This window comes from Salvelinus alpinus, chromosome 12 (genome assembly GCF_045679555.1).
Source record: "Salvelinus alpinus chromosome 12, SLU_Salpinus.1, whole genome shotgun sequence".
NCBI lineage: Eukaryota > Metazoa > Chordata > Actinopteri > Salmoniformes > Salmonidae > Salvelinus > Salvelinus alpinus.
In genome coordinates, this window is record NC_092097.1 from 43,653,127 (window position 1) to 43,676,918 (window position 23,792).

The 23,792-nt window shown below is 44.4% G+C and overlaps 1 protein-coding gene across 3 annotated transcripts in view; it reads right to left on the minus strand.

The window, feature by feature from the left end:
* Nucleotides 1–12,104, minus strand: part of LOC139536199 (syntaxin-18-like) — a 42,632-nt gene extending 30,528 nt beyond the window's left edge. The window contains exon 1 of one of the 3 annotated variants that reach the window (XM_071336521.1): nt 11,947–12,104. In XM_071336521.1, coding sequence (XP_071192622.1) covers nt 11,947–12,012 — 66 coding nt within the window. In that variant the 5' untranslated portion in view covers nt 12,013–12,104. Of the gene's footprint in view, nt 1–3,525; nt 3,744–11,946 lie in introns of those variants that run through there. The other 2 variants (XM_071336520.1, XM_071336522.1) reach the window with 2 other exon arrangements.
* Nucleotides 12,105–23,792: the final 11,688 nt, after the last annotated feature.

The following is a 23,792-nucleotide window of genomic DNA, read 5'->3' on the forward strand; positions in this document are numbered from 1 at the left end:
AAACTGATGCTGGCACTTAGACACTCATCCAGAGGCGGCGGTCCTAGTGGCTGGGGACTTGAATGCCAGCATGTTAAATGTGCAACCAGTGAAAAAAATAATAATAACTCTAGACCACCTTTACTCCATACACAGAGACGCGTACAAAGCACTCCCTCGCCCTCCATTTGGCAAATCTGACCATAATTCTATCCTCCTGATTCCTGCTTACAAGCAAAAACTAAAGCAGGAAGCACCAGTGACTCGGTCAATAAAGAAGTGGTCAGATGACGCAGATGCTAAGCTACAGGACTGTTTTGCTAGCACAGACTGGAATATGTTCCGGGATTCTTTCGATCGCATTGAGGAGTACACCACATCAGTCACTAGCTTCATCAATAAGTGCATAGATGACGTCATCCCCACAGTGACTGTACGTACATACCCCAACCAGAAGCCATGGATTACTGGCAACATCCACACTGAGCTAAAGCGTAGAGCTGCCGCTTTCAAGGAGTGTGACTCTAACCCGGAAGCTTATAAGAAATCTCGCTATGCCCTCCGACAAACCATCACAGGCAAAGCATCAATACAGGACTAAGAATGAATCGTACTACACCAGCTCCGACGCTCTTCGGATGTGACAGGGCTTGCAAACTATTACAGACTACAAAGGGAAGCACAGCAGCGAGCTGCTCAGTGACACAAGCCTACCAGATTAGCTAAATTACTAATATGCTTGCCTCGAGGCAAGCAACACTGAAACAAGCATGAGAGCATCAGCTGTTCCAGATGACTGTGCTCACGCGCTTCGTAGCCGATGTAAGTAAGACCTTTAAACAGGTCAACATTCACAAGGTCACAGGGCCAGACAGATTACCAGGACGTGTACTCCGAGCATGCGCTGACCAACTGTCAAGTGTCTTCACTGACAATTTCAACATGTCCCTGGCCAAGTCTGTAATACCTACGTTTCAAGCAAACCACCATAGTCCCTGTGCCCAAGAACACAAAGGTAACCTGCCTAAATGACTACCGACCTGTAGCACTCACGTCTGTAGCCATGAAGTGGTTTGAAAGGCTGGTCATGGCTCACATCAACACCATTATCCCAGACACCCTAGACCCACTGCAATTTGCTTACCGCCCCAACAAATCCACAGATGATGCAATCTCTATTGCACTCCACACTGCCCTTTCCCACCTGAACAAAAGGAACACCTATTTGAGAATGCTATTCATTGACTACAGCTCAGCATTCAACACCATAGTGCCCCCAAAGCTCATCACTAAGCTAAGGACCCTGGGACTAAACACCTCCCTCTGCAACTGTAACCTGGACTACCTGACGGGCCACCCCCAGGTGGTAAGGGTAGGTAACAACACATCCGCCACCCTAATCCTCAACACGGGTACCCCCCAGGGGTGCGCGCTCAGTCCCCTTATGTACTCCCTGTTCACTCATGAATGCATGGGCAGGCACAACTCCAACACCATGATTAAGTTTGCCGATGACACAATGATGAGACAGCCTATAGGGACGAGGTCAGAGACCGGGCCGTGTGGTGCCAGGATAAGAACCTTTCCCTCAACATGATCAAGACAAAGGAGAGGATTGTGGACTACAGGAAAAGGAAGACCGAGTACGCCCCCATTCTCATTGACGGGGCTGTAGTGGAGCAGGTTGAGAGCCTCAAGTTCCTTGGCGTTCACATCACCAACAAACGATCATGGTCCAAACACACCAAGACGGTCATGAAGAGGGCACAACAAAGCCTATTCCCCCTCAGGAGACAAAAGTTTTGGCATGGGTCCTCAGATCCTCAAGAAGTTATACAGCTGCACCATCCTGACTGGTTTCATCAATGCCTTGTATTGCAACTCCTCGGCCTCCGACCGCAAGGAACTACAGTTGGTAGTGCGTACGGCCCAGTACATCACTGGGGCAAAGCTTCCTACCATCCAGGACCTCTATACCAGGCGGTGTCAGAGGTAGGCCCTAAAAATTGTCAAAGACTCCAGTCACCCAAGTCATAGACTGTTTTCTCTGCTACCGCACGGCACCTTTAACAGAATGTGACTGGCAGAACAGGTGACGGTTTTATAAATAATCAACAACCAGTGGGTCTTGTGACGTGTATGCAGAGATTACCAGTTTACAGAGGAGTATAGAGAGCAGTGATGTGTCCTATAAGGAGCATTGATGGTGAATCTGATGGCCGAATGGTGAAGGACATCTAGCCGCTCGAGAGCACCCTTAGCTGCCGATCTATAAATGACATCTCCGTAATCAAGCATGGGTAGGATGGTCATCTGAATCAGGGTTAGTTTGGCAGCTGTGGTGAAAGAGGAGTGATTACGATAAACGATTACGATAACCTTTTCCTGCAGCTTTGATATGTGCTGAGAGAAGGACAGTGTACCATCTAGCCATGCTCCTAAGTACTTGTATGAGGTGACTACCTCAAGCTCTAAACCCTCAGAGGTAGTAATCACACTGGTGGGGAGAGGGGCATTCTTCTTACCAAACCACATGACCTTTGTTTTGGAGGTCCACAAGAATGGAAGGATCTACCGCATCAATAGCTTTGACAAAGTCAATAAAAATAGCATCACAACATTGCTTAGAATCAAGGACAATGGTGACATCATTTTGGACCTTTGAGGTTGCAGTGACACATTCATAACCTGAGCGGAAACCAGATTGCATACCTGAGAGAATACTATAGACATCAAGAAAGTCAGTCAGTTGATTATTGACAAGTTTTTCCAACACTTTTGATAATCAGGGCAAAATAGAAATTGGCCTATAACAGTTAGGATCAGCTTGACCTCCCCCTTTAAATAAAGGACGCACCATGGCTGCCTTCCAAGCAATGGGAACCTCCCCAGAGAGTGGCAGAATAAGTGTCATGCTAATCATTAGTTATTGTGACAGCCAAGTATGTTAATGAAGACAAATTATGCTTCTGAAAACGTTTGTTGAAACGACCCCCCAAAAAGTGTCAGTAGTTTACTCAGGATACCGCCAAAGTTAGGCTAATTACATGGGAGTAGCAGGAGTGCACTAATGCTGTACCCTACTCGGGGGCGTGGTCACGTTAAACCACAGCTCGTCTTGTTTATCTTTCTGGAAGGCACCACTAACCTGTCAAATGCTGCCAGGTAGCTAATTAGTTACATGCAAAGTACTGAACGTTTGAGCAACGTTGTATTGGTTTGGTAACTTAGGAAGTTAGAGATCAAATAATATAAGCAGCGAACACATCATAGACCTAACTTTAGACCTAAATTAGATAGCTATCTACTACGTTAGTTAGCTAGGAAACGTTCATGACTAAGCTAGCTAAGAAACCTTTAGCTAACGTTAGTTAGTTGACAAGTTAGCTAACGTTAGCTAAGTTACCTGTAACGGCACCCGAACTCTATTGATGTACCTACATTGTATTTCCCCTGTCTATAGCTACAACTGTTATGGAAATAAATTACAACAACAAATATCTTAGCTAGCTAAATGAACTAGTTAGCCAGTGAATGGACACTCACCACTTCCTTCGCCTTGAGAGAAAATCCGTTCTTCGGTCTGCTCTTTAATATTTCATCTTTAGGCGAATCAAACACTACTCCCATAGCTTTATTTCGGGTTTTGACCGTTTTTACACTGGCTTTGAACAGTAAAGTTATATCAACAGCCATTCTGCTAGTAACACCGAGGAGGTCCACTGTCAACACAGAGAGGAGGTTCGATTAATCTCATTCGGGCGCCTGTGTAGGCTTGATTTTCACTGGCTGAAAGTTGATCCCATTTGATAAGGAAACGGCCTGCCTCCCGGGCTTGAGCCAGGTGCGGTTGGGGTGCCCTGCTCTGTCCGATGGCGAAATCGGCTCAAAACTAAATTATTTAATGAGCAGGATTTTGTGTTTTCACATGCAAGAGTGATTGCTTTTGAAAAAAAGGTTTTATCTGCCTTCCCAATGAAAACTAGCTTGACAATTCAAACATGTGTTTTATGGAAAAGAGATGTAATATGTTTCTGGACGATGCACCATGCTGCCTTGTCAACAACATTACCGAACTGCTAAGATTACCTCACCGCTTTCGCCCGATGATGGTATGGAACATTGCCCGGTTGAACCCTCGTAATAGAACTCCCTCAGACATGTCACCAATTTGACGTCATATTTTTGCGACACATGGGCGTGTTTGAGACAAGTATGAGATCATGCTACTAAAGTTAGCAGTATTCCAGTGAATACTATTTAGGGATCAAAATAAGAAAATAATAGAATGAATGGAATTAGCTAGTATTACTCCAGTAGGTTCAGATATTAGAAATACATTCAGTGGGAGGCAGAGATGTATCTTTTCAAGGAATAGTTAATGTTTCAATGTTTTAATGTCACATGAATAAATACAGTGAAATGCCTTTCTTGCAAGCTCCAACCCAAACAATGCAGTAAACAATACCAATGTAGCACTAAAAATAACATAAGGTGGAACAAAAACACACAATAAATAAAAATGAGAAATAAGAACACGAGAAACAAAGCATCCATATATAGGATCAATGGTCAGTTTCAATACCATATTTGCGATGTGCAGGGAGTTGCTGACTATTATGCCAATACAAGTGTGGCCTTCCTTCACAGGAGGCTGCTGAGGGGAGGACGACTCATAATAATGGCTGGACTGGAGAGAGTTTGATGTGTTCGATACCATTCCATTGATTCCATTCGAGCCATTACTATGAGCCTGTCCTCCCCAATTAAGGTGCTACCAGCCACCTGTGGTGGCCTTAATATGTTGGACAGATTTGTTTTATTAAAGGCCCAATGCAGCCGTTTTTATCTCAATATTAAATCATTTCTGAGTAACAATTAAGTAACTTACTGTAATTATTTTCGATCAAAATGGTAAAAAAAAAAAGCTTCTTAGCAAGAGCTATTTCTCATGCAACAATTTAGCTAGGACTGTCTGGGAGTGGTCTGAGTAGGGAGGAGAAATATGAAAACCAGCTGTTATATTCTTTGTACTGTGTGTATATATATATGTATTTTCTTTAACTGACAAATAAAATCAATCAAACAATTGGCAGAGAGGTTTAAGACTCTTTCTTATCGGTCTATTAACTAATTTATAGCCTGGTTATGTCACAAAGCAGGCGAAAACTCCATCCCCACCTAAACAGACTGACATTTTAGGCAGTCTTTTCAAACAGATCTTAAACTAAAAGTTAATTATCATAATTTAAACAATTTCACAGTATTATCCCATATGGAAAAGTAATATATGGCCTTATATATGAAAAAGGTGACATATATTTAAGCAATAAGGCCCAAGGGGGTGTGATATATAGCCAATATACCACGGCTAAGGGCTGTTCTTATGGTACATTGGCTATATACCACAAACCCCCGAGGTGCCTTAATGCGATTATAAACTGGTTACCAACGTAATTAGAGCAGTAAAAATACATGTTTTGTCATACCCGTGGTATATGGTCTGTTATAAACTGGGTGGTTTGAGGCCTGAATGCCGATTGGCTGACAGCCGTGGTATATCATGGCTGTTGTGCGTAAGGTCAGCCATTAGCCGTGGTATATTGGCCATATACCACACCTCCTCGTGCCTTATTGCTTAAATATACCACGGCATTCAGCCAATCAGCATTCAGGGCTCCAACCACCCAGTTTATAATTTAAAATATATGATCATATATTTAAAACCAATATATAAAAGTGACGTACATTTTCAAATATATGATAATATATTTTAATAACATATATACATCTCACACCCTCCCCCATACAAACAATTATAATATGGATATGCATTTTCATTATGAAAAATGCACTCAAAACATTTGTTTATTTGCTTTGAAATGTGTTCCAGAATCGTTTATTTTTATTTTTACATGGCATATATTTAAAAACAATAAATAAATCTCACATGTAGGGATTCATTATCTTCTAATTGCATTCAGTGTTAGGCAACCTTACATCTACTTTGTCGTATCTATCTACTATAGATGATACTTGCCATTTCATTTTTAGGAATCACATTGTATTTATAAAACATGATATTGTTGTAATCAACAATGGTTGCAATCCATTAATTATTTTGGGCTGAGTCCTCCAAGGATTTCCATTGGGAATTGTTGATGCCTGTTGCCACCTGCAGGGGGCGGGGGAGCACAACGGTTTGCATCTCCCCTCCCTTCGATGACACTTGTGACAACTCTACCGTTTCTGCTCCTGTCTCTTTTTTCTTTGTTCTCTTAAACAGTTATGTTTTAGCACATTATCTATAGAAAATGTTAGAGTCTAAATGGTTATCTGAGTGATACTTACCTTTTATATTGAAATTGTCAAGTTTAAATGTGTAAATAAGAGATGACTGGGTTTGCGGCTAAGCATAGCGAGTCCATAGAATAACAAGAAAAAATGGCGCAAAATAATATTTTGATTTCAATTTATTGATCTATTGGGGTTTTTCTATTCCATTTATATGGTCTAGGCACGGACATCTCCCTACCCAAGTGTTATATATTACAGAGTTTTAAAAAGCTGTATACGCTAATGCTAGCTTGTCAAGGTTAGGGTTGCTATCTGCTAAACGGCTACCATTAGCTGGCTCAGTATTGAGGTGGCTGTACTGGTTTATGGTTCATTTAGCTATGTAAAGGCATTTCTATTGAAACATAGTACATGAGGTTAAGATAAATACTGAGAAAGTACACTAAGGAGACGGAGCGGCCTACTGGTCAGACTCAGAAGGCCGAGCACACCATCCACCGTTTACTCTTCAATGTCCAAACTCTAGATAACAAGGTGAATGAAATTAGGGCACGAGTTGCCTTCCAGAGAGATATCAGAGATTGTAACATTCTCTGTTTCACGGAAACATGGCTCACTCGGGATATGTTGTCAGAGTCGGTACAGCCATCCAACAGAAACAAACATCTCTCTGGTAAGAAGTAGGGCGGGGGTGTATGCCTTATGATTAACGACTCATGGTGTAATCCTAACAACATACAGGAACTCAAGTCCTTTTGTTCACCTGACCTAGAATTCCTTAGAATCAAATGCTGACCGCATTATCTTCCAAGAGAATTCTCTTCGATTATAGTCACAGCCATGTATATCCCCCCCAAGCAGATCCCTCGTCAGCCCTGAAAGAACTTCACTGGACTCTATGTAAATTAGAAACCATACATCCTGAGGCTGCATTTATTGTAGCTGGGGATTTTAACAAAGCTAACCTAAGAACAATAATTCATAAATTCTATCAGCATATTGAATGAGCAACACGAGCTGGTAGCATTCTGAATCATTGCTACTTGAACTTCCGCGATGCATACAAAGCCCTCCCCCTGTCCTGCCTTCGGCAAGTCTGCTGACCATGACTCCATTTTGTTGCTCCCAGCCTATAGACAGAAACAAAAACAGGATACGACCGTGCTCAGGTCAATACAACGCTGGTCTGACCAATCGGATTCCACGCTTCAAGATCGCTTCGATCACGTGGACTGGGATATGTTCCGGATAGCCTCAGACAACAACATTGATGAATACGCTGACTCGGTGAGTGCATCGGAGATGTCGTACCCTCTGTGACTATTAAAACCTTCCCTAACCAGAAACCGTGGATTGATTCGCAAAACTGAAATCGCGAACCATCGCTTTTAATCATGGCAAAGCGATCGGAAACATGACCGAATACAAACAGTACAGCTATTCCCTCCCCAAGGCAATCATACAAGCAAAGCATCAGTATAGAGACAAAGTAGAGTCGCAATTCAACAGCTCAAACACGAGACGTATGTGGCAGGGTCTACAGTCAATCATGGATTACAAAAAGAAATCCAGCCAAATCGCAGACATCGACGTCTTGCTCCCAGACAAATTAAACAACTTCTTTGCTCGCTTTGAGGACCATACAGTGCCACTGACACGGTCCGCTACCAAAGCCTGTGTGCTCTCCTTCTCCACGGCCAATGTGAGTAAAACATTTAAACGTGTTAACCCGGCCCAGACGGCATCCCTAGCCGCGTCCTCAGAGCATGCGCAGACCAGCTGGCTGGTGTGTTTACGGACATATTCAACCAATCCCTATCCCAGTCTGTTGTCCCCACATGCTTCAAGATGGCCACCATTGTTCCTGTTCCCACGAAAGCTAAGGTAACTGAACTAAATGACTATCGCCCCATTGCACTCACTTCTGTCATCATGAAGTGCTTTGAGAGACTAGTCAAGGAGCATATCACCTTCACCCTACCTGATACCCTAGACCCACTCCAATTTGCTTACCGCGCCAATAGGTCCACTGACGATGCAATCGCCATCACACTGCACACTGCCCTATCCCTGGGTCTCGACCGCGCCCTGTGCAGCTGGGTCCTGGACTTTCTGACAGGCCGACCGCAGGTGGTGAAGGTAGGAAACAACATCTCCACCCCACTGATCGTCAACACTGGGGCACCACAAGGGTTCGTTCTCAGCCCTCTCCTGTACTTCCTGTTACCCAATGACTGTGTGGCCCTGCACGCTTCCAACTCAATCATCAAGTTTGCAGACGACACTACAGTGGTAGGCCTGATTACCAACAACGACGAGACGGCCTACAGGGAGGAGGTGAGGGCCCTCGGAGTGTGGTTTCAGGAAAATAACCTCTCACTCAACGTCAACAAAACAAAGGAGATGATCCTGGACTTCAGGAAACAGCAGAGGGAGCACTCTCCCATCCACATCGACAGAACAGTAGTGGAGAAGGTGGAAAGTTTTAAGTTCCTCGGCGTACACATCACGGACCACCTGAAATGGTCCACCCACACAGCCAGAGTGGTGAAGAAGGCGCAACTGGCATTGAGGTCAGGGCTCTGCCACAAAGTTGGAAGTACAGAATCGTCTAGAATGTCGTTCTATGCTGTAGTGATAAGATTTCCATTCACTGGAAGGGGCCTAGCCCAAACCATGAAAAACAGCCTCAGACCATTAATCCTCCTCCACCAAACTTTTCACCTTGCACTTTGCATTGGGGCAGGTAGTGTTCTCCTGGCATCCGGCAAACCCAGACTAGTCTGTCAGTCTGCCAGATGGAGAAGCCTGATTCACCACTCCAGAGAACGCGTTTCCAATGCTTCAGAGTCCCATGGCGGCGAGCTTTACGCCACTCCAGCTGACGCTTGGCATTGCGCATGGTGATCTTAGGCTCATGTGCGGCCGTTCCGCCATGGAAGCCCATTTCATGAAACTTCAAACGAACAATTCTTGTGCTGATGTTGCTTCCAGAGGCAGTTTGGAACTCGGCAGTGAGTGTTGCCACTGAGGACAGACAATTTTTACGTGCTACGCACTTCAGCACTCTGCTGTCCTGTTCTGTAAGCTTGGGTGGCCTACAACTTCGCGGCTGAGCCGTTGTTGCTCCTAGACGTTTCCATTTCACAATAACAGCACTTACAGTTGACCGGGGCAGCTCTAGCAGGGCATAAATTTGACAAACTGATTTGTTGGAAAGGTGTCATCCTATGACGGTGCCACGCTGAAAGTCACTGAGCTTTTGAGTAAGGCCATTCTACTGCAAATGTTTGTTTATGTTAATTTGCATGGCTGTGTGCTCAATTTTATACACCTGTCTGCAATAGGTGTTGCTGAACTAGCCAAATCTACTCATTTGAAGGGGTGTCCACATACTTTTGTATATATAGTGTGTATGTGACATATATGTACTTATATGTGTGGATACATATGTAAGAATATATGGCATATATGTTTCCACCATATATTATTTTATAAAATATTTAAGTAATGCACATATTTTGCCATATATTAGTTTACCATATGGGATTCCAACCTCATTGTGTGGAAATATATATAAAACACTGCACTTTTGACTGTACTTGGTCTTTAAAAATGTTAGCTAAAGCATATTCAGGGCCCAGTTTTTCAAAGGTTCTCTATCTGTATTTCAGCTATCAGATATGATTAAATGCATAGATATAGAAAAAATAGACCGAGAGTCCCCATTCAAGTCAATGATTTGTCCATTCTATTAATACTACTTCTATGCATTTAATACTCTACTATAGGCGAAATCAAGACAGATAACTTTTGAAGAACTAGGCCCTGGCAGGCTGGCAACCGGGCTAGGTATTCACAGCCTGACTACCCATCAACATTACGCCTTCCAAACGCCACGCCCACTAGCGTTTCACTAGTTACCACAGCCACAAAGTCATAAACCCCACCTATTTATACAATTGATCTTAATTTAAACCTAACCTTAACCCTAACCTTAACCACACTGCTAACCTTATGCGCTAACCTTAAATTAAGACCAAAAAGCAATTTTTTGTTTTCGTACATTTTTACGATATATCCAATTTTGACTTTGTGTCTGTGCTATCTAGTGGAAATCATTTCTTCTCCACAATGAATGTAAAGAGCAATTGATAGAGCAGCGGAATTACATTCAGGATGAGTTGTTACGCAAAGAAATTCAGGCTATTCACAAAGAACTCACAGTAGCACAGATAGAACAATGAAACAGATATTTCATTGGATGTATAAATGTGAAGCATCCAGTTGGCACTTCCACTCACTACCAAATATGGTGGTGAGAGGAAGCCCAGTGGCTGGCAGTGGGAGAAGATGGAGAGAGATGGATTTCGGCCAACATTCTTCCGATTTTCTCATTGATGATACATTTGATTTCAATACAGTTTTATGTTTCCAAAACTAGAATCTGTTACGAACAGAGTGGAATAAATTTGTAGACTTTTTTCCTTTTGCTGAAGTTTCTAAAAATTGCATTGTTTGGAAGGAGTGCAAGGGTGAATTGAGTTATTGCCAGGGTTGGGTAGGTTACTTTCTAAATGTAATCCATTACATTTACAAGTTACCTGTCCAAAATTGTAATCAGTAACGTAATATGATTACATTCCATTACTTTTAGATTACTTTCCCTTTAAAGAGGCATTAGAAGAAGACAAAAATGCCCTACTCTGTTGTTTATGATTTTGATTTTGTTTTCATGACTGATTTGGCTCATTGTTTCCAGTTGAAAAATAAATTCTGCGCTCATGGAATGGCATGCTTTGAGCACTACTGAAAAGTGCTATTTACATGTGAAAATGAATGCCATATGCTGCATTCGCTATAGGCCTATTGTTTACCTTTTGTTGGTGATACTTTGATATCTTGATAATATACAGCTGTTAAAAGGGCAAATGAAACAATAACAAAATGATTGCCCCGCCTCTGTTTTGGTAAATATCTGAGGGATGGGCATTGAGAAATGTAACCTCTCTCAGATTAATAGACAGAGCTATGGATGCAAGGACTGACCATCCATTATATAAAAAGTATTATTTTAACCATGTTATGAGGCTATACAGTGTTTGTTTACATTTACAATGTTTATAAACATTGGAGAAAAACAAGCTTATATTTTGGGTTCTCATGGATTGTGAGCTCATGAGGCATTTCTAAATTATATTCTTATATATATATTATATATATAATTTACTAGTCCAAAAATGGATGTAGCAACTACAGATTGCCCCTTTTAAGTCTATCAAAAGTGTACAAGTTTGAGCATGTGTCCATTAGGTCTATGGATATATATTTTTTATCATCATGAATTAGATTGAGAAATAAAATTCCCACTTTTATTCCATAGGCTTCGATCCGCAATATGCAGTTGTTGCAAGAGCACATTTTTCACTGGCTGTCCACTGGTTTCAAAAACAATGATTGATAGTCAGTTTAAACTTCTTGAATTCAACCATTATTGGGTTCAAATACACATTTAGATTTGTGAACAGCCATCCACAACAACCACAATCCGTAAGGCGCAAATAGCTAAATGAGAGAGCAGCAGTGTGATTCACATCAATGCGCTATGTAGATGTCAATAATAAGTGATATCCGTATCGCTGTAGACTACACCACTACTGTAATCCTTACCTCCAAGCCTTTACTCAAGTTGGATAATCTTTGGATGCCGACAGCAGTCGCACCATTGGAAGACATAGCTTGGACTGTAGCCTACAAAAGCCTATTCCTGCTCTTTTCCCGCGATCCACCAAACACATTTGGCATGTCATCATAGTGGTCCCTGACTTGTCAGACTAGCTCAGGTGAAACAAATTTAAATTTGCGCCTTTTTTCAATGCTGATTTGAATGTCATTGAGAAAACAGAGAAGTGTCAAAGATTTTTTACTAAAACATCCTTTCTGAATTTAATAGAAATCCTCTAAGTAATCATCTAGTTTTTCAAAAGTATCGGTAATCTGATTATAATATTTTTCTGGTAATGTAACCGATTACATTTAGCGTTTTTGTAATCCTTTACATGTAACAGATTACATGTAACAGATTACATGTAATCAATTACTCCCCAACTCTGGTTATTGCACACCCGCACTTCACAGAGTAGGCGTTCCCCTAACGGAAATATGCAAATACATCACTAGCTCGTGTTTGGCTCTGCCCACCTCCTTGCTTGTTCTGCCCACTATGATTAATTTGCTCCCATTGGAAACGATAGACTGTGGTCTATCTTGGTTTAGTTATACAAATATTTGGTAGGAGTGCTTCTTTAGGATTCTTACCTAAGTGCACTGTAGAATGTGGGATCCTGAGCCTTCTTCAGCATGTGAATAGTTCTGCATTGTTCAAAAAGTAATTTAATTGCTAGGGTTGAAGTAGGCTGTGTAATTTATGCTTAAGTGCACATTTGGATGTAAATGTTTGACATAAACCAATATACATATTTATAAAAATTACACTACAACATTGCCAAGGTAAGTAAAACTAAAATAATGTCCTGTCTAGACAAATGTAGTAATTTGTACATAATATTTTTCACTTGGGTTGGCACCCAGATGTAAGTGGAGGGAGGGGCCCAAAGTGTCGAATAAAACACTGTTATTTGCTGAGCGGTTTGCTCATTTCCTTTGTTAGTGTTGCGCCAGACATTTACAGAGCGCTGTGACTGTGTCTTCTGCAGCTTCAGCACTCAGCTGCTTCCATGTCAGCCGTTTTTCCACCTCCACAAGCATTGCCTGTCAAAAGAGAGGCTCCTTTCATGAACTGAGGCTATATGGACACAAGACTGTGACTGGTGGTTTGACGTCCAAATGTTCATTTGAGGGGTATCCAAATATAGTATTCCAAATAGAGGAAAATCATGCATTCTTGAAGAGTTATGGTAGTTGTTGTTAACTTAAGCTGCCTTGAAAAATTCAGTTTGTGTAAAGATTGCCCAGAGGAGAAATAACCATGTTGGAATATATAGACAAACATTTAGGCCTAGTTCAAAGCTGCTTGGAATTGGCATGATAGATGTGACAGTTACTGTATGTGTTATGTCAGGTTTATATAGCCTCCTGTACCACTGTTAATTATTTGACTTATTTGCAGGCAAATCCATTCTCATCATAACAACATACAATCTCTGCTTTACCATGTCTATAGCAATGTAAAGTAGGCTGATGAGCAACACAAAAATACATCATGCTATTACATTCAACATAAAGGCTATCAACTGCAGATTTGGTGAAAATATACAATTATTCTATCAATTGCACCTTCTAGCATTTTAGTATAAATTCTAAAATCTCATGGTCATCTACAGGATTTTAGTGGGTTTGACTTTCAGTACCATGTCATATGAAGTCCATAAACTGCCCCCCCAAAAAATAATGATTTGATGCTGTGTAGATCAGTACTTGCTTTCGGAAAGTTTTCAGACCCCTTGACTTTTCCCACATTTTTTTACGTTACAGTCTTATTCTAAAATGTATTAAATATTGAAAAAAATCCTCAGCAATCTACACACAATACCCCATAATGACAAAGCAAAAACAGGCTTTTAGACATTTTAGAAAATGTATAAAAAATAAATAACATAAATGCCTTATTTAGGTATTCAGAACCTTTGCTATGAGACTTGAAATTGATCTCAGGTGCATCCTGTTTCCATTGATCATCCTTGAGATCCTTGATGACAACCTGCTGCAGAGCACTCAGGACCTCAGACTGGGGCGAAGGTTCACCTTCCAACAGGACAATGACCCTAAGCACACAACCAAGACAAAGTAGGAGTGGCTTCGGGATAAGTCTCTGAATGTCCTTGAGCGGCCCAGCCAGAGCCCGAACTTGAACCCGATCAAATATCCATGGAGAGACCTGAAAATAGCTGTGCAGCAACGCTCCCTATCCAACCTGACAGAGATTGAGAGGATCTGCAGAGAGGAATGGGAGAAACTCCCCAAATACAGGTGTGCCAAACTTGTAGCGTCATACCCAAGAAGACTCGAGGCTGTAATTGCTGCCATAGGTGCTTCAACAAAGTACTGAGTAAAAGGTCTGAATACTTATGTAAATGTCATATTTCAGTTTTTTATTTATAACAAATTTGTAAACATTTCTAAAAATCTGTTTTTGCTTTGTCATTATGGGGTATTATGAGTAGATTAATGAGCATTTAAAAAAAATATATTTTAGAGTAAGGCTGTAACGTAACAAAATGTGGAAAAAGTCAACGGGTCTGAATACTTTCCGAATGCACTGTTATATCTATATTTTTTTTGAGAAGAGAGAAGCCTAGCTTGGTGAGTGGCGCAGTGGTCTGAAGCACTGCTAGAGGTATCACTACAGATACCCTGGTTCGAATCCAGGCTGTATCACAACCGGCTGTGATTGGGAGTCCCATAGGGGGGCGCACAATTGGCCCAGCGTTGTCCTGGTTTGGCCGGTGTAGGCCGTCATTGTAAATAAGAATTTGTTCTTAACTGACTGCCTAGTTAAATAAAGGTACAAAAAAATTAAAATAATAGTATTCAGTCACTCTCTGTGTGACAGATGAACCATGTTGTTGAGTGGCCTCTGGGCAGACCACTTAACTCTCTGAAAAGGAGCCTTAAATCTTACGCTTAATCTTCACTTTCTATGTCTGGACCATTATCTGGCCTGTCAGTCCTCACCACTTTATCTTCAGAGGGCTCATCTATTGACTGTTTCAACATGGTTAGATTATATCAAAGGCCCTTCCCTTTGGTCCCTGCAGCTATATCCTTCCTCGTGTTTCTGAACGGTTGGAATGGTTTTAGGATTAGAAGACACCGATTTGGGGTGGAGATTGTTTGCTGGTTCATCTCATCTTTTGGATATCAATCAATCAAATTGATTTATAAAGCCCTATTTACATTAGCATCATATGTATTTTAATACAGTGCCTTCAGAAGGTATTAACAACCCTTAACTTTTCCCACATTTTGTTGTGTTACAGTCTGAAATATTTTGTCACTGGCCTACATACAATACCCCATAATGTCAGTGTTGTTTACAAAGTAATCAAAAATGAAGTGCTGAAATGTCTTGAGTCCATAAGTATTCAACCACTTTGTTATGGCAAGCCTAAATAATCCAGGAGTAAAAATGTGCTTCATTAAGTATCCAACCCTTTTTTTCAATTTTTTGCCGAAACATACCCAAATCTAACTGCCTGTAGCTCAGGACCTGAAGCAAGGATATGCATATTCTTGATACCATTTGAAAGGAAACACTATGAAGTTTGTGGAAATGTGAAATGAATGTAGGAGAATATAACACATTAGATCTGGTGAAAGATAACACAAAGAAAATAACATGCGTTTTTTTTTGTACCATCATCTTTGAAACGCAAGAGAAAGGCTGTAACGGCGTTCCTCCTCCTCTTCATCCGAAGAGGAGGAGCAGGGATTGAACCAAACTGCAGCGTTGTATTTAGACATAATGAATTTATTTAAGTGTAGACGAAAAACACGAACTTCACTTGAATACTTATAAAACAACAAAACGAATGTAGACAAACCTGAACATACGAACTTACATATAACACGAAGAACGCACAAACAGGATAAATGACTACATAAAACGATGAACGAACGAAACAGTCCCGTATGGTGCAAACAAACACAGACACGGAAGACAACCACCCACGACAAACAATGTGACAACACCTACCGTAATATGATTCTCAATCAGAGGAGATGAAAACCACCTGCCTCTAATTGAGAACCATATTAGGTACCCATTAACCAACATAGAAACAGAAAACATAGACTGCCCACCCAAACTCACGTCCTGACCAACTAACACATACAAAAACTAACAGAAAACAGGTCAGGAACGTGACAAAGGCCATAATATATTATTCCAGCCCAGGTGCAATTTTCTTAGCCACTAGATGGCAGCAGTGTATGTGCAAAGTTTTAGACTGATCCAATGAACTATTTTTTATCTGTTCAAAATGTTGCATCAAGACTGCCCAAATGTGCCTAATTGGATTACTAATACATTTTCAAGTTCATAATTGTGCATTCTCCTTAAACAATAGCATGGTATTCTTTCACTGTAATATCTACTGTACATTGGACAGTGCAGTTAGATTAACAAATATGTAAGCTTTCTGCCCATATCAGATATGTCTATGCCCTGGGAAATGTTCATGCTACTTACAACCCCATGCTAATCACCTTAGCCTGCGTTATCTTAACCATCCCGTGGGGGGGGGGGCCGATCCTGTAGAGCAGTGGTTCCCAAACTTTTTATAGTCCCGTACCCCTTCAAACATTCAACCTCCAGCAGCGTACACCCTCTAGCACCAGGGTTAGTGCACTCTCAAATGTTGTTTTTTGCCATCATTGTAAGCCTGCCACATACACACTATGCAATACATTTAATATTCATTTAACATAAGAATGAGTGTGAGTTTTTGTCACAACCCGGCTTGTGGGAAGTGACAAAGAGCTCTTATAGGACCAGGGAACAAATAATAATATAATAATAATCAATAATTTTGCTCTTTATTTAGCCATCTTACATATAAAACTTTATCTGTTCATCAAAAATTGTGAATAACCCACCACAGGTTAATGAGAAGGGTGTGCTTGAAAGGATGCACATAACTCTGCAATGTTGGGTTGTATTGGAGAGTGTCAGTCTTAAATAATTTTCCAACCGCAGTCTGTGCCTGTATTTAGTTTTCATGCTAGTGAGGGCCAAGAATCGACTCTCACGTAGGTACGTGGTTGCAAATGGCATCAATGTCTTAACAGCGCGATTTGCAAAGGCAGGATACTCTGAGCGCAGCCAAATCCAGAAATCTGTCAGTGGCTTCTGATTAAATTACATTTTCACAGAACCGCTTGTTGCAATTTCGATGAGGCTCTCTTGTTCAGATGTCGGTAAGAGGACTGGAGGCCCAACTCACTCAGATGCTTCGCTATATCAAATTTGACATTGTCTGTAAGCTTGAGTTCATTTGCACACAAAAAAATCATACAATGATGGAAAACCCTTGTTAATGCAGTTAGAGAAGAGCTCCAGCTTCATAATCATAGCCTCAATTTTGTCCCGCACAAAATAGTTGTGGAGAGTCCATGTAATCCTAGATTCAGATCATTCAGGCGAGAATTTTTTTTGCCCAAATGTATAGCACCGTTGGAAAATATAAATGGACTGTTTGAAAATGTGAAGAACATTCTTGAATTTTTTATAATTTGTTATATAAATACAGTACAGTTGAAGTCGAAAGTCTACATACACTCATTAAAACTCGTTTTTCAACCACTCCAATAGTTGAACAATAGTTTTGGCAAATCGGTTAGGACATCTACTTTGTGCATGACACAAGTAATGTTTCCAATTACAGACAGATTATTTCACTTATAATTCACTGTATCACAATTCCAGTGGGTCAGAAGTTTACATACACTAAGTTGACTGTGCCTTTAAACAGCTTGGAAAATTCCAGAAAATTATGTCATAGCTTCAGAAGCTTCTGATAGGGAATTGAAATCATTTGAGTCAATTGGAGGTGTACCTGTGGATTTATTTCAAGGCCTACCTTCAAACTCGGTGCCTCTTTGCTTGACATCATGGGAAAATCAAAAGAAATCAGCCAAGACCTAAAAAAAAAATTGTAGACCCCCACAAGTCTGGTTCATCCTTGGGAGCAATTTCCAAACGCCTGAAGGCATCACATTCATCTGTACAAAAAATGGCACGCAAGTATAAAAACCATGGGACCACCTGTCATACCTGTCACGAATCACACCGAAAGTGGTTCCTCTTCCTGTTCGGGCGGCGCTCTGCGGTTGTCGTCACCGGTCTACTAGCTGCCACTGATCCCCTTTTCTGTTTCAGTTAGTTTTGTCTGATTTGTTACACCTGTTCCTTGTTTGGGTTTTGATTTGGGCTATTTAAACCAGGTATGCCCGCCTGCTTTTGTGCGGGCTTTGTTTTTCTGTTCATGTGGTGTGTTTCTCGTGTACTATTTTCTCCGGACTGTTTGGTCCTGTTTTTGGACTGTTTGAAAGTGATGCGCCTTAGTGTTTGGCGTTACCGTTACTTGTTGTTCGGGATTAAAAGATCACGATTGAACTTCCTCCACCCACTACTCCTCGAAGACGTGACAGAAGCCCGCACCAAAACCTATGGAGTCAGCAGGAGCAGCGACCACCCCTCTTCCATCAATGGAGGAGCGCGTCCTCCATCATACGGCCATCCTCCATCGGATCGGTTCGGCGATGGACCAAATGATGGAGAGAATGGAGCGATGGGAGAGGAGTGGTCTCCAGACTTCACCCCCAGCTCCTCCAGCGATGACGCAACCCACTCCTCCTCCGGCGATGTCCGGTCCCAGCGCGTTACATCTCGTGCCCCCGAGGGAGTACGATGGAGCGGCGGCTGGGTGCCAGGGGTTTTTGCTCCAGCTCGAGCTATACCTGGCTACCATTCGTCTGACTCCCTCTGGTGAAGAGAGTGTGAGCCTCCTCGTCTCCTGCCTGACGGGTAGAGCCCTGGAATGGGCCAATGCAGTCTGGATAGGCCCAGACTCTGCTCGGGACCACTACCCGGAGTCCACCCTCCAGAGGGCCGAGCGGCGGGTGAACGACCGTTTCACCTCAGACAGGAGACGAGGAGCGCGCAGGACATCGCGTTGGAGTTCTGGACCTTGGCCGCTGGTGCGGAGTGGAACGACAGGGCCCTGATGGACCACTACCGGTGCAGCCTCCGGGAGGACGTCCGCAGGGAGCTAGCTTGTCGGGACACCACACTCTCCCTCGACGAACTCATAGACTTGTTGATCCGGCTGGACAACCTGCTAGCTGCCCGCGGGCGTTCAGAAGGGGTCCTGTCAGTTCCACCTCCCAGCCCTCCTGCTCCAACTCCAATGGCTGCATCGAGGGGGACCGGAGGAGGAGGCTCCTCCTGCACCTGCTGTGGTCGGAGAGGACACACTTCCGACCGGTGCTGGAGGAGCTCGTCTCGGAGTCGAGATGGCAGGCAGAACACTTCTCGGTCACCCCAGGTGAGTCAGCACCAAACTCACCCAGAGCTCCCTGTTGGTCACATGTTTTTATTAATTTCTTTCCCTGCAGTTTCTCCCTCTCTCCAGCATAAGGCGCTAGTCGATTCAGGCGCAGCTGGGAGTTTTATGGATCGCTGTCTCACCCGTAGGTTGGAGATTCTGTTGGTGCCGATAGATCCGCCCTTCCCCGTGCACTCCTTAGATAGCCGACCGTTAGGGTCAGGGCTGGTCGGGGAGGCCACGGTTCCACTGGACATGGTAACGCAGGGGGATCATAGGGAGCGGATCAGTTTCTTCCTTATCGATTCACCGGCGTTTCCAGTGGTGCTGAGGGTTCCCTGGCTGGCCAGTCACAATCCCCGAATTTCTTGGAAACAGGGGGCTCTCCAGGGGTGGTCAGAGGAGTGTTCAGATAGGTGTATAGGAGTTTACATCAGTGCCACGTCGGTGGAGAGTCCAGACCAGGTTTCCACTGTGCGTGTTCCCTCAGAATATGCCGATTTGGCTATCGCTTTTTGTAAGAAAAGGGCGACCAAATTACCACCCCATCGACGGGGGGATTGCGTGATAAACCTCCAGGAGAACGCTGCACTTCCCAGGAGTCACGTGTACCCATTGTCAGAGGAGGAGACGTTGGCTATGGAGACATATGTCACGGAATCTCTGAGACAGGGGTACATTCGGCCCTCCATGTCACCCGTCTCCTCAAGTTTCTTTTTTGTAAAAAAAAAGGAGGGAGGTCTGCGTCCGTGCATTGATTATCGAGGTCTCCATTTTATCACAGTGGGGTTTAGTTATCCGCTACCTCTCATCTCTACGGTGGTGGAATCATTCCACGGAGCGCGTTTTTTCACAAAACTGGACCTCAGGAGCGCGTATAATCTGCTGCGTATTCGGGAGGGAGATGAGTGGAAAACAGCGTTTAGTACCACATCTGGCCACTATGAGTACCTCGTCATGCCGTATGGGTTAAAGAATGCTCCAGCCGTCTTTCAATCCTTTGTAGATGAGATTCTCAGGGAGCTGCACGGGCAGGGTGTGGTGAAGTATATGGATGACATCCTGATCTATTCCGCCACACGGGCCGCGCATGTCTCCCTGGTGCGCAAGGTACTTGGGCGACTGCTGGAGCATAACCTATACGTCAAGGCTGAGAAATGTGTGTTCTCCAAACGAGCCGTTTCCATCCTGGGTTATCGCATTTCCACCTCGGGGGTGGTGATGGAGTGTGACCGCGTTAACGCCGTGCGTAATTGGCCGACTCCGACCACGGTAAAGGAGGTGCAGCGGTTTTTAGGGTTTGCCAATTACTACCGGAGGTTTATCCGGGGTTTTGGCCAGGTGGCAGCTCGTATTACCTCACTGCTGAAGGGGGGGCCGGTGCGTTTACGGTGGTCGGCCGAGGCGGACGGAGCTTTCAACCGGTTGAAGGCGCTGTTTACTGACGCTCCCGTGTTGGCGCATCCGGACCCCTCTTTGGCGTTCATAGTGGAGGTGGACGCGTCCGAGGCTGGGGTTGGAGCCGTGCTATCACAGCGCTCGGGCACGCCACCGAAGCTCCGCCCCTGCGCTTTCTTTTCGAGGAAGCTAGGTCCGGCGGAGCGAAACTATGATGTGGGGGACCGGGAGTTGTTGGCTGTGGTGAAAGCCCTGAAGGTGTGGAGACACTGGGTTGAGGGGGCTAAGCACCCTTTTCTCATCTGGACTGACCACCGCAATCTGGAGTATATCCGGGCGGCGAGGAGACTGAATCCTCGTCAGGCTAGGTGGGCCATGTTCTTTACCAGATTTAGATTCACGATCTCTTATAGACCAGGTTCCCTCAACACTAAGGCCGACGCGCTGTCCCGTCTCTATGACACTGAGGACCGGTCCATCGATCCTACTCCCATCCTTCCAGCCACTAGACTGGTGGCACCGGTGTTATGGGAGGTGGACATAGAGCTGGCATTACGGTTGGAACCTGCGCCTTCACAGTGTCCTACCGGTCTTAGGTCTGTGCCGCTTGGTGTCCGTGATCAATTGATTCGGTGGGCCCACACACTACCCTCTTCAGGTCAGCCAGGTATTGCAAGGACAGTGCGGGGTCTTAGGGGGAAGTACTGGTGGCCCACCTTAGGACGTGAGGCTCTATGTCTCCTCCTCGGTGTGCGCCCAGAGTAAGGCTCCTAGGCACCTGCCTAGAGGGAAGCTACAGCCCCTCCCTGTTCCACAACGGCCCTGGTCTCATCTGTCGGTGGACTTTCTTACCGATCTTCCCGCGTCTCAGGGGAACACGACAATCCTGGTCGTTGTGGACCGGTTTTCTAAGTCATGCCGTCTCCTCCCGTTGCCTGGTCTCCCTACGGTCCTACAGACTGCGGAGGCCCTATTTACCCCCGTAGTGCCGGAGGACATCGTTTCTGATCGAGGTCCCCAGTTCACGTCCCGAGTTTGGAGGGCGTTTATGGAGCGTCTGGAGGTCTCGGTCAGCCTGACCTCTGGTTATCACCCGAGAGTAATGGGCGGGTGGAGAGAGTGCACCAGGAGGTGGGTAGGTTTCTGCGGTCGTATTGCCCGGACCGGCCAGGAGAATGGGCGAGGTACGTCCCATGGGCGGAGGTGGCACAGAACTCACTCCGCCACTCCTCCACGAACATGTCGCCATTCCAATGCGTGCTGGGCTACCAGCGGGTCCTGGCTCCGTGGCATCAGAGTCAGACCGAAGCTCCTGCGGTGGAGGAGTGGGTGCAGCGCTCTAAGGAGACCTGGAGGGCAGTCCAGGAATCTCTCAAGCAAGCTGGTGGACGGCAGAAGAAGAGTGCTGACCGCCACCGCAGTGAGGCCCCTGTGTTCACACCAGGGGACAGGGTCTGGCTCTCGACCCGAAACCTGTCCCTCCGCCTGCCCTGCCGGAAGCTGGGGCCGCAGTGTGTGGGACCATTTAAAGTCCCGAGGAGGATAAACTAGGTGTCTTACAGATTACAACTCCCCTCTTACTATCGTATTAACCCCTCGTTTCATGTGTCTCTCCTCAGGCCGGTGGTAACTGGTCCCCTTCAGGAAGGTGAGGTGCCGGAGGTCCCTCCGCCCCCTCTGGACATCGAGGGGTCCCCGGCGTACACGGTACGAGCTGTTATGGACTCGAGACGCCGGGTGAGGGGCCTGCAGTACCTCGTGGATTGGGAGGGGTACGGTCCGGAGGAGAGGTGCTGGGTACCGGTGGGGGACATTTTAGATCCATCACTACTAAGGGATTTCCATCGCCTCCATCCGGATCACCCTGCGCCTCGCCCTCCGGGTCGTCCTCGAGGCCGTCAGGAGGGGGGTACGCGCGTCAGGAGGGGGGTACTGTCACGAATCCCGCCGAAGGTGGTTCCTCTTCCTGTTCGGGCAGCACTCGGCGGTCGTCGTCACTAGCTGCCACCGATCCCCTTTTCTGTTTCAGTTAGTTTTGTCTGATTTGTTACACCTGTTCCTTGTTTGGGTTTTGATTTGGGCTATTTAAACCAGGTATGCCCGCCTGCTTTTGTGCGGGCTTGTTTTTCTGTTCATGTGGTGTGTTTCTCGTGTACTATTTTCTCCGGACTGTTTGGTCCTGTTTTTGGACTGTTTGAAAGTGATGCGCCTTAGTGTTTGGCGTTACCGTTACTTGTTGTTCGGGATTAAAAGATCACGATTGAACTACCTCTGCTCTCTGCGCCTGATTCCTCCACCCACTACTCCTCGAAGACGTGACAATACCGCTCAGGAAGGAGACGCGTTCTGTCTCCTAGAGATGAACGTACTTTGGTGCGAAAAGTGCAAATCATTCCCAGAACAACAGCAAAAGACCTTGTAAAGATGCTGGAGGAAACAGGTGCAAAAGTATCTATATCCACAGTAAAACGAGTCCTATATCGACATAACCTGAAAGGCCACTCAGCAAGGAAGAAGCCATGGCTCCAAAACTGCCATAAAAAAACAGACTACGGTTTGCAACTGCACATGGGGACAAAGATCATACTTTTTGGAGAAATGTCCTCTGGTCTGATGAAACAAAAGTATAACTTCTTGGCCATAAAGACCATTGTTATGTTTGGAGGAAAAAGGGGGACGCTTGCAAGCCGAAGAACACCATCCCAACTGTGAAGCACGGGGGTGGCAGCATCATGTTGTGGGGGTGCTTTGCTGCAGAAGGGCGTGGTGTACTTCACAAAATAGATGGCATCATGAGGTAGGAAAATTATGTGGACATATTGAAGCAACATTTCAAGACATCAGTCAGGAAGTTAAAGCTTGGTTGCAAATGGGTCTTACAAATGGACAATGACCCCAAGCATACTTCCAAAGTTGTGGCAAAATGGCTTAAGGACAACAAAGTCAAGGTATTGCAGTGGCCATCACAAAGCCTTGACCTCAATCCCATTGAAAATTTGTGGGCAGAACTGAAAAAGTGTGCGCAAGCAAGGAAGCCTACAAACCTGATTC